At 54.5% G+C, this 18,464-nt stretch overlaps 1 protein-coding gene across 8 annotated transcripts in view; it reads left to right on the top strand.

Moving 5' to 3' along the window:
* Positions 1-18,464, top strand: part of KANSL1 (KAT8 regulatory NSL complex subunit 1) — a 94,725-nt gene that overhangs the window by 49,949 nt on the left and 26,312 nt on the right. For all 8 annotated transcript variants that reach the window (XM_083808818.1, XM_083808817.1, XM_083808819.1 and 5 more), the window contains one exon: positions 14,333-14,474. In XM_083808818.1, the coding sequence (XP_083664944.1) occupies positions 14,333-14,474 (142 nt within the window). The remainder of the gene's footprint in view (positions 1-14,332; positions 14,475-18,464) is intronic.

The following is an 18,464-nucleotide window of genomic DNA, read 5'->3' as shown; positions in this document are numbered from 1 at the left end:
AGGTGGAGCACAGGCACCGAGTCTTCCCCCCACCCTTTTCCCTCCAAACTGCTTGTGCCGAGCGTGTTTTGTCCTTGTACCAAAGGGCAGCGCGTTCAGCAGGGGTGGAGGAGAGGATGCCGACCGATACGACTCGCTTCGCAGCCTTCAGCTCGCTCGCCTAGCGGAGCATTCGGCCCTTTTCGTCTCAATTCCTTCCTAGCAGCTCGCGCAGGCTTTTTCAGCTGCACCCTTCGCCACCTCTGATCGCCGCTGTGCCTTGCTGCTCTCCAAGGACGTGCAGAAGAAGGGCTCTGACCCCGTGCTCGGGGCTGCAGGCAGCGCCGTACCCGCTCTCACCGCTGCCTGGCCGAGCGAGGACATCCCAAACACCTTCAAAAGCCAAACCCGAGGCTGCCCCCGCGCAGAGTACAGACGTTACTGCTCAGCTTGTCCGCCTGGACTCGCCAACTTCCACCGAAGCCGGCGATGAGTCTGTGCTGTAGGTGTTAGGGGGAGAAGGCACGTCACAGCAGTGACGCCTCGTCCCGGGGTAGGGCGGCTGGTGTGGGAGGCACGGGACAGCTCCAGGGAGCTCCTGCTTTTGGGTCCGGCACGGGGCAGGTTTTTGCGCTGGGTGAGTCGGTGAGTTGCTGGAAGTGCAGAAATTGCTGGCTTTTTAATTGATGCCGGCAGAGGGGTTCGGAAGATGGTAAGGGCTGAAACAGGGGCTCTTAGCTGTGCTTCGTGGGACCGTGCAGGGTGACTTGCAGCTTCGTTAACTGAGCTCTTGGGTGGAAAAACTGCAAAAAAGGAGCCAGGAATGCCCGAGAAATTCAGGGGTGTTGGCAGACGCCTGCTGGTGCCAAAAGGGGGACAAGTGCTAGCGGAGAGAACTGACGTGGTGTGTCGGTTTGCACAGAGCTGAGTTGGGAAGTCCCCTGAAAACCCTTCGTTAGTGACCTTCGTTAGTGGCCAGTTGCCATTCTGGAAGGTTCTCAGAGCTGGTTGGAGCTCAGTCCTTCCTTGGAAAGCGGAGATGCTCTTTGTGCTCCCCGCCTGAGTGCGAATCCTGCTCCTTCAGTTCTTTGTACGCCGCAGCGTCTGCTACAAAAGGCGTTTAACGTGGTCGAACAATGCGGATCGTGCCTTTCTTCTCCTAATGGGAATGAAACGCGATTTTCACAGCCTGAGCGTGCTGCGGTTTGGCCATCCTCAGTTACCCCGGGGCAGGCGGCTCTGCACAAAGCTCCCTGTCCCCAGTTTCTCTGCCCCAGCCCCAGCACCTGCCCCCGCGTCATCGCTCTCGGATTTGATCCGCCGCCGCAGAACCTTTCTGTGGACCGTCATCGCTAATTCCTTAATTCATAATGCCTTAATTCATGCCTCCTGATGTTCCTTTTCTAGTGCTGTTTGCCACGGGGCCGTGGCCAGCAGCAGCCCCCCTGCCCCTACCCCTAAATTCTCTGTGCCTGCTCCGTGCCACGTTTCCCTGTGGCTCAGGCAAAACCCAACACAGCGTGATTCGCATCAGCCTCCCGTCGTTCCCTCTCTTTTTTTTCTCTTTCCATTTCTCTCTGGACTTTTTCATGCTCCCGTACTGTCCATGAGACCTTTAGCCAGGATTATTTTACTCTGTTCCTAAGGTAAGGGACGGGAGGCCAGAAGCGTGTTGTGTTATTCCTGCGTTAACGCAGAGGGGTTGAGGGAGGAAACTTCTCTTGGTGTTGTGCCAGAAATAGCACGTCTGCCCCTTCCCTTGGCTAAATGACCTTCAGATTTGCTATTGACGTGGAGCTGTACCCTTGCTCTATTTTAGACCAAAGAGGCCGTCGTGGTCTGCTGGGGGCCGCCTCTGGCCGCGCCTATGCAGGTTGGGGCAGAGCGCCGCGACTACCACGGGGTGTCAGGAGCTGCGTTCGGTGGGTGTCCTCCTCTCCCAACAGGCCCGCTATTTCTCTTGCTTTGGAGGGGTGACCTTCCAGAAACACGTATTTTAAGTCTTGCTGCTTAGGTTGAGGGGCCTGGAAATCGGGGCAAGCCCCCGAGTGAGCGGGCACGAGCTGCGGCCGCACGCCTGCGGCAGAGCTCGCCCCCCGTGGGTGCTGAGCAGATTGCCTCGTGCATCGCCCCTGGAAGGTGGGGGCCTGGGGGCTGCACCCCACGTGCGAATTCACCCCCTGAGGCTGTTCCACAGCCGTGCTGCCTCTCTTTGCTGCTCCCACGTGCCCCCAAATCTCCTGGGTTGCCGTTAGTCCCTGCCCAGCCGCCCCGTTTGAGCTGCGTTTCTCGTTGCTTCTGCTTTGGCTGGAAATCCTTCTTGGCTTCTACCTGTATTGTTCTAATGTCACTGCGTGGTCCAAACAAATCTTTTCTAGATTTCTGCTGCTGAATTTCAAAGCCTGCTTGCTTTAATGGGCAACGAGGAAGGACTGGGAAAGCTTCTTAAGAACAGGCTTTTGTGAAAAGGGTTCAGGGCTTTTGTGCTTCAGGTGCAGAGCAGAGCTTACTTCTGCGATGCTCAGAGCCGGGTTTGTGAACTCAGGCTTCACGTTAGGCTTCTGCATTTTGAGATTTACTTGCCAAGCTCTCTCCTTTTCCTCCTGCTCAGGACGGGGAGCTCATCCCGGGGGTGCAGGAGTTTCCCAGGCCTGCAGCAGAGGCCGGCTTCAGCGCCGGCGCTTATTTCCAAGTCCCGTTTTGATCTTGGGCCACAACCTGCGGAGCTGAACAAAGACACCCCCCTCCCCTCAAACCATGACAAAACACCCTTTGACCTTTGGTCCTACGGCTGCACAATAAAAAGGGAAGAGCTGGAAGCGGTGTGCCCTCCGCCATTCGTTCCCTTCTCTCCGTCACTCTCTGGTTTTTGCAAAGTGCCCTGGATGGGGGAGAGGAGGTGAAGAGGAAGACTCTGCGCCGTCTGCTGGCTCTGCCAAGAGGAAAACACAAACGCGTTTTGGTTGGACTGCTCCCAGCAGTCCTTTTTGGAAGGGCAGGGAGCAGGAATAGCTTCCCTGGAAAGATAAGGATCAGAAGTTGCTTCCTTGGAAGCAGTTTGGGCAGGTGGCTGCAGCCCGTGCTGCGGCACCCTTCGATGCAGCTGCTGAAGGAGCGGTCCCCGCGGTCCCCGCAGTCCCCTCGTCTTGCAAGGAGAGCTGGGGCGTGGGCGTCCAGGGAGCTCCCACATCAAGATCAGAGCTCTTCGTAGGTGCCTGATTGCAAAATGGTTGTGCTGGTGCTGCCCGACTGGAAGGCTTTGCAACCCCGAGGTGACTGCAGGCAGTCCCACGTGCTCGGATCGAGTTGCCTCTGCCTGCGCTGTTCTCACTACGGTGCGCTGGAAGGCTTGAGCATCCTGGGGAACAACTCCATCACTTCTGCCTTGAGTAAACTCTTCTAATCGATGAAGAGCATGTCCCAAATAAGTCCTGTTTTGATAGAGCGTTGTATTAATGCTGTTCACCAACTGGAGCTCGGAGCTGCCGGCCTCGCACTGGCAATAATTTAACATAGTTTCTGTATTATGGAATATTGATTTACTGTGGAGCATAAAAATGTGCAGTACTCAGCAGAAGGGCCTCACCAATTGTTATGCTCCAGGAACACTGCTGCTCAGGAATGTGAAATAAATTTCCCCTTTTAACAATAGCTCCTGATTTGCATAGTCTCTATTCTGCTTTCCCCAGGGATTGTGCCACTAATGGTCTATCGTGAGCGCTCCCCCACTTTGACACCAAACTACTCTATTTGCACACACACAAAGGGCTGTGCTGTTGAACAAGTGTAATAACTTTTCAAACGGTTTACTCTGGGCTGTGATTGTCTCCTCTCTGTTGCGCGCTTACTCTCATTCGGAGAATTTCAGGCTCTGAGCACCCCCTTCCTTCTCTTTGGAGTTGTGACTGCGTTAATTTCGGGGAAGCTTAGCTGACAGCGGTCCGAAAAGTCAAATCCGTCCTGTGCAGCTTTTCGTTTCTTCGTGTTCCCTGGAGAAGACGCCGGTTTTGTCCGGGGATGTGCTGGGGGATGCTTGCCTTGTGCTCTTCAGCAGGTCTTCCTGCGCGTGCTGCGCTGGTGCGCTTCGGCAGCGAGCAGTTTTAGGATGGAACTGCAATCTGTGCAATTGGCCGAGTAGCTCAGGACCTCTTACTTGAAAGCAATCTAACCCATTCTCTCGAATTTTTGCAGTTGTTGCTGGCTGTGCTCGTGATACATCAGCGAAGACGGTAAAAGCGCCTCTGTTACCACTTGCTGTATCCTCTGCTTCAGGAGCAGGAGGTGCCGGTCCCTCGCTGCTGCGTTTCCCAGCAGGCAGGTTGTGAATCTCATAGTGAAACCCCACTCGTAACCTGCAGGAGGAAAAACAAGGGCCAGATTTGCACGGGGATAGAGCTTCTGTCGCTCTCTGCTTTCCAATGGAAGAAATAATAACTAAAATACGGGTCTAAAAAGATAGCGATTGTGCTTTCCTGTGCGATCCAGACCTGCTGGGAAGCTGTCGTAAGCAAAATTACAGCGCTGATAAAGGGCCACGCTTACCAAAAAGGAGCATACGTTCCTGCAAGAAGCATGTTGGGAGCTTGCTCGTCCTGTTACGTTAGGTATTTAGGCATCGTGGTGCTTAGTCGGTATGACTGGGACTGGTGTATTAATTAGAGCTAAAAAGGAAAAATTACCAACGAATTTAGCAGCGCGCTGCAGTCGGAGAAAACTTTTCCAGTTATTAAAAAAAAAACAAAACAACACAAACTTTCACGCGCGGTGCGTTCTTACCTCCTCGTTCCCGGCTTTAGCTGCCGGGGCTAACGAACTGCCTTGCGTTTTCTGGTGCGATGATGATCAGGCACATTCTGTGCGCTGACCGAGCTGGCTGTCCTCCTGGCCGCTGTGCCTGCGTAGCTGCCCGTGAGCGTGGGGAGAGCTATATTGGAAAAGCGCTCCAATAAATTCTCTTACAAACGCGGTATTTTCCAGCTGGCTGCTCTGCTGTGCAGCTGGAGAGTCGGGTTTTGCTGGCGAGCCCAGCCAGCCCTTCACGTCCACGCTTTTCTGGCTGCACCCCCCTGTCCCCGGGCTGCTCCCCTACCACCTTCCCCTTCTCCCCCCCTTCTTGCCCCGTAGCGAGCGGGAGCCGAAGCAGCTTTCAGCCAGGAGCCCGAGTCCTTGCATTGGCCTAGACGAATAAACTGGGAATTTGAGGCTATTGTCACAGAACAATTGTTGCTGCTAAGGGCTGAAGAGCAGCTAAAGCTTGCAGTGGATGTTTTTCAGACAGTCAGCTGAATAAATGCTTGGGGCATTACATAAATGTCATAGCGTAAAGATCTGGGGCGCTTGGATTGGAAATACCGCCGAAGTTCAAACCTAGCCCTGGCAACCGGCGTGAGGAATTTCAGCGAAGATCTTAAAGCATTCAGGAGACTGAGACAGACCAAAAAAAAAAATCTGAACTCCAGTTCTGAGTCTAGGCAGAGCCTTCTGCTGGGCCGCGCTGTTTCACTTCTGATCGGCACGCTGCCAAACCGATGCCTTGGTCGTGAACCCGACGGAAAATAAAATCATGGGGCTATGACGGTCGTTTTGCTGAAATCTTTTTATAGTTTACCCAATATGCTACATCAGAGCCCTTTACGATTAGGGGTCTTACTGGGATTTTCTTAATTGAGAATTAGGGCATTATTTCTAATTTTAAGCAGGTGACGCCTTGAGACAGCTGAAGAAATTGAGCAAATCTGGGGGGTGAAGGAGCAGCAGGAGCTTCAGAGGAACTGGAACGAGCTTGTTGGGGTCACAGCTGTGTGTGTGCAATGGTTTGGGGGGTCGAGGGCTTTGGGAAGATCCTCTCTGCGGTGATCTTCGGGGAAGGGATGAGGTAGGGTTGCTAGGAGGAGCACCGGCACCAGGCTCCCGTGTCTGTATTTGGAAGGCGTCCGCCTTGGGGCACCCTGTTGTGTGCTGGTCACGCTGCTGGGATGGCACGGGGGACAAGGCTGTTGTAATGTTTCTTGCCTTGGGACCCGGTCCGTTCTCTTACCCACCAATGCCCGGCCGTGGTTTGGTTCCTGTTGGCTCAGCTGTAGGTGAGCTGGGCGCGATGGAGCTGCTGTCCTGTTGCCAGAACACACTGACACCACGCACAGACCCACCTCGGGAGCTGGCGTCTGAAATCCCACAGATCCTTCTGCCAGCGTGGCTTTAATGACCCTAAAATTAGGGGTCACCACCCAAACAGAAGAGGTTTATTGCATCCTTCCAGCTCTTAAAACCAACCCCTGCTAAGGGATGCGCTCTGCCCTTTGGAGGCACCCAGGCTTCGGCAAAAGCCTCCGCGTGCTCCCCGCTGGGTTCGTGCTTCCCATCGGGATTGCTCGTGGGGCCGAGAGAGGGGCTTGCGCAGACGTGGCAGCGACGGCACCACCGACCCTGCGCCCTGTCGTCTTGCTGGCCTCGGACCCGAGAGGTGTTGGCTGCGTTTCCTGTGGCACAGGTGTGTGTGAGCTGAAAATAAAAGCCATGCGGGTGGCGTTTCACCACCCAGCAGTGTTGCCCTGAACCAGGAGGGAAAGAAAGTGATGACTTTCAGGTTCTTGGAGAGAAACTGAGTGCGGTGCTTGTTCCGTGTGCGTGCATCTCCATCGAATTTACTGGCTCGTTCCCTGCCAGCTCACTGGGGTGTCTCTTACGTGGCACGTTCTTTTCTCGAAGTCTTACTTTTAAGGGAAGGATAGTTCAATAGGTGCTTTTTTGCTTTTTCTGAAGCCATTTGCACTTCAGAGGTATAAAACTTGTTAAGGTAAGCGTGATACTGAGGAATGCAGACGGTTACAATGTTCAACAAGATAAATAATCCTGTGACTTCTTGTGTTAGGGAAAACCGAATTCCTGAAGAGTGGATTTGAGCGTATTTTTGTTCCACAGCTTCTAAAGCAGTTAAAATTGTCCTGAATCTCAGTAAAACCTGGTGGTAGGCAGCAGGAAGGGCTGGGAAGGTTGTCTTCCCCCCCGGCAGCTGCTTCACTCTGGTATTTTTAATTTCCCTCCTTTGTTCTCCCCTCTGCGGAGCTGTTTGTGGACTGAGTTTTGTACCCTCCGAGGGTTTTCTTAGATCCGCGGGCTGCACTGCCCGTCTTCTAGGAAGGGATTTGGGGGAGAGAAAGTGCCAGGAGAGGGTGGCCCAGGGGCAAAGGCTTGGGCTTTGAACTCCAGCGCGGGGCACCAGCTCCAGCACGGTGCCACTGAGCCCAGCAGCTCCGTACCGGAGACCTCAGGTGGGGTGTTAGAAATCTGGATTCTGCTGTGCCTAATTGCTGCGGGCCGCGCGGGCTTGTCCCGCCGTAATTCCTACGCAGGACTTCAAGCATCTTTTAATGGCTGGCCTGGGCCAGTTTTTTTTCCTCCTCTTTTTAATAGAACCGGAGCGGAGATGCCAAAACAAACCTTTCATATCCTGATCGGAGCGCTGGTTGCCCTGCAGACAAAGCATCGCGTGCTGCGGCCGCTGGAGCGCTTCGGATGGTTCCTCGGCACCAGAAAGCGGGGCGGTTGGGATCGGCTGTGCTCGAACGCAAATAATGCACGGCCCCGGGTTGCTGGCGGCCGCCCAGGGCTGCCCTCTCCCTGGGGCAGCAGCCTGGCGTCCCTGCGCAAAATGCCGTAGGATTTGTGCTCGCGAACGCCCTCCGAGCGGCGGGGTTTTTTTTCGGCGAGGAGCGGTGGAAATAACTCTTCGCTCCCAGCCTCTCGGGTTTTTCAGAATCCAGGAATGAGTGAAGCAGGCTGAGGGTTGAGCTGGATTTAGCTGAGAGCCGAGCGCACGCTGTGAATGGAAGAGCCCGCGGTTCTGTCCACGGGGTGGGGGCGGGCGTTGAGCTGAACAAATTGTTCGCTTCGGCTCCTTCGCAGGCAGAGACGTTAGGGTGGGCTCACGAGATTGTTCTGGGGCGCTGGTGGGTTTTTCCCTTCCTCCCCTGGAGCCGTCGTGCGGGTGCGTTTGGCAGAGCTTAACTCTTGCTCCACCCGTAGATTTCGTTTCGTATCAGTCTGGGAAAGTATAAAAGCCCAGCGGTCTGTTAGGGGGGGTGGAGTGGACGTGGGGAGTATACGGGGACGGGAGCGAGCTGGAAAGCGGCGCCCCAGTTGGGTGCGAATCTCTTCCCTTCGGTGAGACACAAATAAAGATCCGGAGAGCACGTGAAAAAGTTGTTTGTAGTGCTTGGTGCTTGGATGGCTCCTGTCTGAAACGTATGTGAGCAGAGCGCTGGCCTTTTCACCTGGCCTCGTCCTGTCTTTTTATGTCAGTAACGGTGTCCGTAGCTTGGAGCCCTACAACAAATGTCCCCATATTTTACAGCATTGTCAGTGCTGGCAGCTGAGCCTCTCAAAAAAGCAAAAAAGTGGATGGTAAAACATTGTTCTTAACCAGATTTTAATGCTGTGAAGCAATGAGTTGATGTAACCACGAGGTTTCTGGAGGCACCCTGCTATTGTTCAGGAGCAGACGTTGCACCAGTACGGACACGAAGCGCTGCGCTGCTGAATTCTGCCTTGGGGCTGCTGCCCTGCGGTAGATAACGCAGGGAAAGCACGCAGAATTAACACGGATAATTTGCCCTTTAATAGGGCTGACAGCTGAACGTCTTCAACTGTCATATTTGAAGCTGCTTTTTGCGGTCTGCTGGCAGGGTTTGTCCTCGCTGAGGAGCCCAGGTGGAAATAGGGACGTGGTCCTGGTGCGTGCCCTGCTCGTTCGCTGCCGTCGTGGCTGGCAGCAGGACCCGGCCTCTGTTAGGAGCAGGGAATTGCATCAACTGCTGGTGCTCGGGGAGGCACCGAGTGCTCCTCGGAGCATTTTGGCGGGGGGATGCGGGGCTGGGAGCAGGCAGGCCGCGTGTGCGGGGCTTCGGGAGCACCTTCAGGGCCGGCAGAGCGGGGCCCCCAGCATGGGTCTGGCAAATGTCTCACAAAGGTCTCGATGCCCGGTACCGAGCCCTCACTCGGTGGGCAGATATTTCACCGTCTTACTCAGGAAATGCCCGTGCTACGCGAAGGCAGCTCACACCTTGGCCAGCGTGTGCTGGCAGGAGGAGGAGGAGGAGGAGGCTGCGCCGGCGTGGGGAGAAGGCCTCGGACTCCGGGGCTCTGACCCAGGCCTCGTCTTCGGCGATTTTTTTCCACCGAAAGCTGCGTGGGAAGGGGGAGAGCAAATACAGCATGGCCTCCGCCTCGGGAACAACTGCAGCTCGGGACAGAAAACCCCTGGGTGTTTGCCAGGGGGAAGTGGAGGAGGGGAGCAGCCGCACGGGGAGCTGCAGGGGGAGGCCGGCACGGCGCTGCCCGACCCGACCCACTGCGTGCCCGCGGCACGGGCCCGGTACCTGCTGGCAGAAAGCTCTCCCTGGTCCGCCCTCGGTCCCACCGGGGCTGGTTCACCCCCCCCCCCCGGGCTGTGTGAAGGTTTTTCAGCATTTCCACGCGTCCCTCACGGAGCACCGGGATGATTTGGGCTCGAGGTGGTGAAGCAATCTCCCTCCAGACCCTCACGGCTGCTTCTCCTTCATGGATGCCGCCTCCTGTAAGAGGTTGTTGGCTGTGGTTCCCCTCCAGCAGGAAACGTTTCCGTCCCAAATCCTTTTACTTCACTTTTCTGTGTCGCCAGGACCGTTTAGCAGCAGCTGGCGGCTCTGCTCTGGTCACTTTGCAGCCTGGGCATCTCCTGGGGAAGAAAATTCCGCTCATCCCCAATCCCTGAGGTTTGGGGGGCTTGCCCTGCGCTCCGGTGGCATTCGGCAGCATGGGTCCGTCCGAAGGAAAGCCGGACTGATGGACGGCCGGCAGCTGGGCAGGTGGAGCAGCACAGCTTCTCCCAGGTCTAGGAGGAGCAGAGCAAACACATCTCATCGGACTTGTGGGGATCCAGGGAACTCTCACGGGGCCTTAATTTCCTCTAAGGCAGCGCGTGGAGCCTCCTGCTTGGGGGAAGAGGGCACGGGTGTGCCTTTTGTGGGGGAGATCCCTGTGCAAATTCACCCAGAGCTGCCTCGTGCACGGCTGCAGCTCAGGTTGTGTCGGTTACCTCGGTCTGAGCCCTACGGGCGGAGGCTGTGCTCCTTGGTGCTTATCTCCGCGGGGCTCGTCCGGCTTTTACGGCACCGCAGCTGCTGAGACAACTGAACCTAGCACAGGTCGTACCGGCGGCAGCGCGCTGACCTAGGTGTTGGCTGTGTTCGTTGGCAGGGCTGTATTTAGCCCGCCTGTTTAAAAACCAAACAAAGCAGGGCTCACGCCCCGGTCTGAAATGGCCGAAACCTCGGGCGGCAGCGAGCGGGGCTGGCCGCGAGCACCACGGTTTGGAGCTGGGGACCCTCATACAGGGCAGCAGCACCTGCCCCCAGGGGTGTGTGTGCGTGTGTTTGCTTTCGGGAGCTTTTCCTTGCAGTTCAGGACGCTGAATTGAACCCACAACCGCCTGTTGTGTGCTTGGGGAAGGACTGGAGCCCATCCCAAGGACTTGCGCTGATGTAACACGGGATTTTTTTCCCCCCCTGCCTTTCTTCAGTCATATTTAACTGCTGTGGATTTTTTTTTTTTTAAGATTAAATTTTTACCTCCCTCCATCCCTCAGCTGCTCCCCGTGCTTTAATCAGAGCAATCTGAGGACTCGGCACGTTGATGAACTTGCTTCCTGCAGCTCTCCGAAGCCTTTCTGCGGGGGAGGCAGAGGCCGTGCCCATCCCCGCGCCTCCAGCAGCGCGGTGCCACCCGGGGGGGGGCTGCTGCCACCGTGTCGAGGCTTTGCCTCGTTGTTACCCCAGATGGGCAGGGTTGGAGGCCTTTGTCCATGGGTGAAGGCCCCCAGCCTCCCATGGACACGGCGTAGCATTTCTAAGCATTTTTCTAGCTTGGCTTCGCCGCTCCTCCACCACTCTTCCTCCTCCGCCGCTCTTCCTCCTCCTCCACCTCTGCCTGCGCCACCCGGGCACGTGTCGGCTCCCGGCTGCCAGCTCGGCGCACGCGATTTACCGGCGGCGCCATCTGCTTCGGCTCGCCCCGCGCTGTCCTTGTCGGTCAAGCTGAGCGCCACGCCAGCTGCGTGCGCGCCGTCAGGCGGCTGCAGCCCTGCACACGTCACAGCCTCCCCCAGGGGAACGAGCCTACCTGGGAATGTATTTATTTTTAAAGAATCAAGCCCCTAAATCATTTTTCTGTCCCGTGGCTGTGTCCTGAGCTGGAGAGGCCGCACGGCTGTCCTGTGTCGTCCTCTGTAGCCAGCTTTGCGCGTGCTCTTGCCCAAAGCAGTGCCCACGCAGCAGCACGAGGAGGAGTTTGTCCCGGAGGATGCAGGAGCTGCTCACGGCGCTGCCCGCACCACCTTCACCAGCACCGCCTGCCCCCAGGACAAGCCACGCAGCACGGTCAGAGCCGTCTGCCTCTCCTCTCCCGTCATTTTCAGCTTCATTCAGCCCCGTTTTGGGGCAGGTGGAGCGAACCCTCCTGCTAATCATCGTTCCAAAGCCCCTGATGTTTCGAAAGAAAGGAAGCGGGTTCGCCTGCCCCCAGCAGCTGGGTGTCCGGCTGAGGTTTGGGGCGACTGCCCGTGACTTCTTCCAGCGCTCTGTTCTGTGCTCGCTTGCTACTTCCTAGTGCTAGCCGAGAAAATACTGCTTTGCAAGGTGTTTGTGTAGAGATTAAAACTAATGAAGCTACAAACCGCGTACCCAAAAGCTGATCCAGAGGAGGAAAAGATCTACACTGCAGCAGAGGGAGTAATGGAGCAGGCTCTGAAAAGGCTCGACTCTAAATATAGAGGGACCACGCTACGCCCGGCGCTGTTTTGGAAAGTGTGGCTGAGCCACCGTTACGGGTCTTCCCCTCCTCCACCTGTGCTGCGGGGTGGCAGAGGATGAAGTAGACGTTCCCGCGTTTCGCTTTCTCGGGTTTATTTTTGGTTTAAATCCAGTGGGTTTTTCTGGGGTAGGATGCGTCCTGGTTTTAAGGTGAAACAAGGAGTGGCTCTGCCGCTGCTCACACCGCCGTGCCGCCTAGGAATCGAAATGGGCGCTGGGTGTTTTTTACCCTTAATCTCGATTTCTGTGTAATGGAAATAAGAGCGAGACTTAACGGAGCAGGACAACGTTGTTCCAGCAGGCACAGGGGCTTTGTAGCATTGTACAGGTGCTTTAGAGCCTTGCAGAGGAATGCCAGGGAAGGAAGCAGTTCGGAGGTGCTCTCAGCAGCTTTCAACCTTTTTTCTACCTGATTTTTAAAAAAGTATTCCCAAGGTGGATCCCCAGCGAGCAAGCACAGTCCTGCGGAGATCGGGCTTAGAACCCCAAACTTTGGGGATGTTCGTGCAGTCGGCTTTACCTGCAGATGCTGAGGATGCCTTTTGTCAAAAAAAGATCTCTTCTCCAGTAAAATTGGCCTCTGCTTCTGAAACGAGAGCGTGGTAGAATTTCACTGAAACGTCGCTGGCGGAGAAGTAACGTGCTCTGGAAAGTCCGGTGGGAAACGATGCTCCAAAAATGCCATCGGTCTCGTGGGCGACGGAGTCGGAGCGGCGCTGCCTTCCCAGCGATGCTTGGAGACAGCTCCCGGCAGGAGGAGGGAGAAGGTCTGGTGCCCGGCCACCCCTTTCCTGCCTTTCCTGCAGTGTTATCCCTCGTGGAACAGCAAAAAGCCTGACTGGGATGGAGACCTGGATTCGAGCTCCGTGATGGGGTGATGGCGGCGACCGCTGAGCCCCCCGCGTGCTCCACCAGCCCTGCAAGAATACGGAGAACGCGTCTTGCTCTGAATCTGTGGGTTTCGCCTGCAGGTCGAAGGAGCCAACTCCTTCGTTTCAGGGTATTTTGCTTAGCTGATGTGAAACTCGTGGTCACCCCGGTGCTTTTCTTAGGGACACGTTTGGTAGCAGCACGCCTGAACAAGGGCAGATGCGTCAGAGGCGCAGATTTTTCTAAGAACTTGATTATTGCTGTTGCGTACAGTGTCTGCAGTGCTTCGGTAGTAAATCTCATTTACCACGTATTGCTTTCGCTCTCGTGGCTGGTCTCGGCTTCCAAACAGGTCAATCTCAGCAGCAAGCCACTTGGGGTAGTTTGGGAAGAAAAACCTGGACCTCGCTGGGGCTCCTCTGCCTGGTGGAAGGGCGGTCGGGTGGCTGCGCTCCAGCCTAGACAAGATGCTCCGGGCCAAAAATGCTGTAGGAGGAAGGGATGGGGGGAAAAGGGAATTATTTGGTCACTAATTCCTTACTCTAAGACATCCAGATGTGGCAAAGGCTTTGTGCGGCGACACTGGATTCATGCATGCGCTTCTGCCGTTGCCTTGTTTCTGCATCATATTGTGGTTTTCTCTCTTTTTGGGTAGTTTTAGCATTTATCCACCAGAATCAGGATGCTTGTGATCCATTTTCATGATATTACGGCTTCTAATGTAGGAGAGCGGAGCCGTGGATTTATGTGTCCCTTGCCTCTTTGTGTTTATTTCTGCCTGGAGCTCGGTAGCAGGGAGCAAGGGCGTTTTTGTAGCAGTTGACTCTAAAATGCGACGCTGTAGTCCACATGCTAGCGAAAGCATATTTATGCTCCTGCTGAACCGTATTTTGTGGTCGCAGCAGAGATAAAGAAGGCGGGCAATCAGCCAAGGGCTGCAAAGCATGTGGGTTCCCCCATGCAGCCGTGAGGTGCAGCTCACTTGGTAATTTCTGCTTTTTTTCCTGGCTTTGTTGGCTCGGTCGAGCCGTCAGAGGCAGAAAGCGAGTTTGCCGCTGCCCCCTTTCCTTTGCAACACCTCCGTGCAGGGGAACAGCTTGTGCGAGGCGCTGTGGGCTCTGCTGCTCACCTCCGAATAGTAGGTGCTCTCTTAAAACTGAACGACGATGCGTTGTGAGACTGGCCACAGCGCCTTAATTGTGGGCGTGCGGTTTGTGCTGGTGTTCGAGCCTATACTGCGACTGATGCCAGAGGTGCTTTGAAAGGGGATGAGCTTAGGGAGGGAGGGCAGGTGGGTGTTATTTCTTCGAGACTTGGCAAAGTGGGTCTGGCCGATGCGGCCAGGTAGGACTGGAGCTGCTGGTTCAGCTGAGCGTGGAATAAAACCTTAACGCTTGCATAGGCAGAACTTCAATCACTGGGTACCAAAAGTTGTTTTAATATCGCTCTGCGGAGGCATGGCTTTTCCAGCACGTCTGTAGTTGGGCTGATAATTATTAGTGGTGGCTAGATGGTATCAGTCGTGCCATTCAGCATGTAGCTTTTGATCTGGCTGTCAGTTCTGCTGGGTTTTGTGTGGGCTGTAGAATTAAAATCTCGCTCAAAGTAATCCCCCCTTCCCCTGTCTGTTTTTCCAGGAGACGAAGGGCAGAGTGGAGATGGGCAGCAGACCGTGCAGCCATCGTCAGTCGCTGGAATTGGCTCCAAGCCCACGTCTCGGACCTGGAATACCGAATCCGGCAGCAAACGGATATTTACAAGCAGATTAGAGCCAACAAGGTGAGGACTGTTTGGATACGTGTGATTTTTGCCCTGTCTCCTAATGGCTCTCCCTTTCGCTGCAGTGGGGAGTGTGTATGCAGAGTGTGATGCAGTTTTTCCCCCCCCCGCGTCTCAAAAAGCACATTGCACGGCTGTGACTAATGGTGATGCAATTTGGCATGGGCTGAGTGCAATTCTTTTCCCTGGTTCCATACAGTAACATGAAGAGAGCAATTCCTCACCTAAAAGCCAGTCTTTGGGCACCAAACAAAACTACCACTTTTGCACGTGGGTTGCACTCGCCCACCGCTCCGGTCTTTGTTTATTATTCGATTCGTTTAACCTTTCTTTGTCTTTGGGAGTATCTGGAGTTGGGGATAAGGAACAGCTCGACCAGAGGCTTACTGGGGAAGGGAGGGGACTCTGGAGGAAGTTAGCTTCAGATGCTATCACAGAGCACAGGCTTAAAATTGAGTCAGGAAAAAAAAAAAAAAAAAGACTGTAGGTGCTGACCTTTCTCTGTGCAAAGAATTTTTTTTTCAGACTTGCTCTCAGACGGCAGGAGAGCGGGGGAGAGCAGAGAAGGGATGAGGAAGGAATCGTTATCGAGACTTGTCCAGGCGCGCACGTCTAAATGTCAGGCCTTGGAGGGAGGAATGTCTGGAGTTTGTGGCAAGAAGGATCTGGGTATTGCATCAACTTAGAGATCCTCAGGAATTCAGAGTCTGGTGAACCCTTTTCCCGAGATTTACGGTGGTCTGGGGATGGCTGGGAGGGAGACTTGCAGAGGGGTAGAGAGGCACGGGCAGGAGAGGAAAACTGTGGTCTTTATGCAGCTATGCAGAAGAACAGGCTGATGGGGTGAGTGAGGGCTGTCAATGACTAGGTGGAGGAGCCCGGCTGGCTGAAGGGAATACATCAGGGAGGGGAGAGGAGAGGAGAAGGCTCTGGGACGTCAAATCAACAAAGCAGCATCAGAACGAATCCTTATCCCTTCTGTCTTAAGAAAGCAGATCTTGCAAGGTGGTTTTGAAGTATCAAATACAAAATGGCTAAACATTTAATTACTAAAAGTTGAATAGTGGAGGAAATGGGGAAGCTCATCTAATGAAGTAGAAGATTCGGTGCTTTCCCCAGGTTCTGACAACTTGACAGACTCGTGAAGTGGCCTGATAATGGCTACAAGCACCCCATATGTTTTTATCGAAGGTTGCAGTCTCTGGGTCTGAAAGGAGAACATCACAGTATTGTGTCAAAGTTGAAAAGTAATCTGAGGCTTTGGAAAACAGCTTGTCATCTTCTTTTCGTTTGCTCAAACAAAAACTCCTCAACTGCGATAACCTGATGGGTGAATTTAAGATTAAGCCTGCCAGTTACTGTGGCAAAAGAGTTCAGATATTCAGGATCTGATGGTGGCTGTCCTGCCTGCACAGGAAAGCAGAAATCACACACCCTGTCTTCGTGGAGACCACCGCTTGCACCTAGCTGTCGTTGTGTCGGTGTCATTGAGCTCAAGGATGCCTTGGCAAACGTGTTCAGGTTTTGTCAACGAGGAGCTTGGAGTAAGACTTACAAATCAGCTTGCAGCAAGTAGAGAAGAGGAGGAAATAAACACACACTTCAGTAACGCAGGAGTCTTTGAATGGGCTTGACTTCGGACTGTACAAGGGCAAGAGTTAAAGAATTTGGAGACACCGTCTTTTTTTGGTCAGCATAACTTAACTGAAGCCATTTTGGCCTAAAACATCAGGAGGTTAAGATGTAGCCTCTGGAAACATTCACACTTGCTGTTTCTTTTTATTCCTTTTCTGGTTTTATTGCATCTGTATGTTAAAATTTCCCTCCTGGTGTACCCTTGCAAGCAGGGCGCGTTGCTTTGTCAAAGCAAGGGAGGGACACGGCAGTGGAAAACAACCTTCTGTTTTGAGGGTACGTCGCTGCCCGGCGTCTCGGCACTAATTGTGTTTTCAGCACATTGGGAGCGCTTTGGTCGGAGCCTGGCGAGGTGTGGAGGAAAACAAGAAATTGGGCATGTGTGCACAGTTCGGCGTCAAGTGCTGTCTTTTTTGGCTGCTTACAAAGAGCAGGCTTACTGCCTTCGATTTTGTGTTGGTTTGGAAGCGTGCGTGCGGTTAATTGAAGGGACTGGATGTCCACGAAGGTAACGGGGTGTTTTTGTCTTTTTTCCTTGCTTCCTTGGGCTGTTTTTAGAGGGGGTGCAGGAAGATGCCAGTTCCCCCATCAAGTCTGCACACCTCCCCGCACGTGTGGGTGGCAAGTGCTCGCTGTTGGAGAAGGAACGGGGAGCAATTCCCCTCTCCCGTGTCTCTTTTCTCGTGAGTTTCCCTCTTACACAGAATACAAGGTACATGAAGATGAAGGGCTCTTGCAGGAGTTTTGTGTAGCAGGAGTTGGCTGGAATACGATGACCGGGACTCCTTGAAGACCTTCAACGATTTGTTTTGCTCGTTGCCCCTGCAGAAGACCCTGCTTCGACTCTCTCCCAGCCCATCCAGGAAGGTTTCACTCTGCTCCCTCCAAGCCTTCAGCCCCGTGGGGCCGTGCTGGGGCTGGAGCCGCTGATAGCAGAGGAACGTGTGCTGGGAAGGGGGGCACGAGCAGGAGCAGCAGCCGGCGGTGCTCACGCGAGCTTGCCACGTCGGTGCGGTGGTGTCGGGCTCAGAGCACGACGAGCAACACCGCTGGGGACTCTCCATCACTTCCGAAGGGTCCTGCTGTGGGTCAGCCCCCTTCCTTCCCCCTGGTCCCTTGGCAGAAGCTGCCAGCCTCAGCTGAAACTGCATCCGAGAGCTGCGCGAATGAGTTCTTCATTATTCCCATTTATTTTGGAGGATGCTGGTAAAAAGCAAGCGCTGCGTGAGCTCGGAATAACTCGCCGAGCGCCGTGGCTTTCCCTGGCCTGAAAGGGAGTTGGAAGTTTGATGTTGCCCTTCTGACTCCTGTCTGTTATTCAGACGGGTGCAAATAACGGAGATTCAGTTATCTTCGAAGCAGAGAGCCCGGCTCCACAGCGGAGAGCCCGTCCAGCCTGCGGGGCGGTGGGCTCGTGCAAGGCAGGCGCTGGACGGGGACCAAAGCTGTGCACACCGTGGGCATCGTGCAGGAGAGCGCAGCCAAATCCCCAGCACAGGGACATGGCCTCTCAACATCTACCTGTATTATCCTGAGCCACCGGGCGCCTCGCTTCGTCCTCTTGCCTTTCAGCTGAAGGCAGAAGTCCCTGGTGGCTGTTCCTGTTCCCGATGCGCACGCTTCCCCATCTCATTCTCTCTCTGAGCAAACACGCAGCCCGAGCGCTTTCCGGAGCGTCAAAGGGAAGCGGTTCCCTCGCTGCCAATTTTGCATTTAGTCCCGGTTCCTCCCCTTTTTGTGTCCCTTGTCTCCTACACTGGACACGCGGGGACGACCGACCTCTGCAGCACGCCTGAGGATGGTTCGAGAAGCGGTAGCAGAATGTGATGGGTGCTTCCGAGAGGGATTTTTCCAGGAATACAAGAACAGCACAGCAGCATTTAATTGATTTTAGGCTTCCAGCCTCTCTCATCTACTAAACAGCCTTCTGGGATCTCAGAAAACTGTAGAAAATTGTCGTCGTGTTTATCTAGAAGCTGGCTGCTTCCTGATTGCTGAGGCCATGAACAGTTGTATTTAGTTTATGAATGATCTATTTTTAAATAAATGATCCCGGAACGACGAGCCACCGCTGTTTCTCTGGAAAGCCACGGACGTGTTGTACAGGAGATGGTGTCAAGGCATAGGATCAACCTTACAAGAGATTTGAGTGGCCACGTGCCGTGGCTTCGGTCATTGTTACATGCAAGGTTTGGTTTTGAGGACTTTGAGGGATGACTTGTAGCTCTTTCCTCTCCAGATAATGTGTCCGGGTCTGCTTTCAGGCTGACTTTCCTTGGGCACACGGGGCAACCTCTGAGGTTCCCAAACGACTGCTCTGTCCAACTCCGGCATGGCTTGTCCCCAGCCATATTC

The sequence above is a fragment of the Anser anser genome (genome assembly GCF_964211835.1).
Source record: "Anser anser genome assembly, chromosome: 23".
Lineage (NCBI taxonomy): Eukaryota > Metazoa > Chordata > Aves > Anseriformes > Anatidae > Anser > Anser anser.
This window is presented reverse-complemented; position numbering and strand designations above follow the sequence as displayed.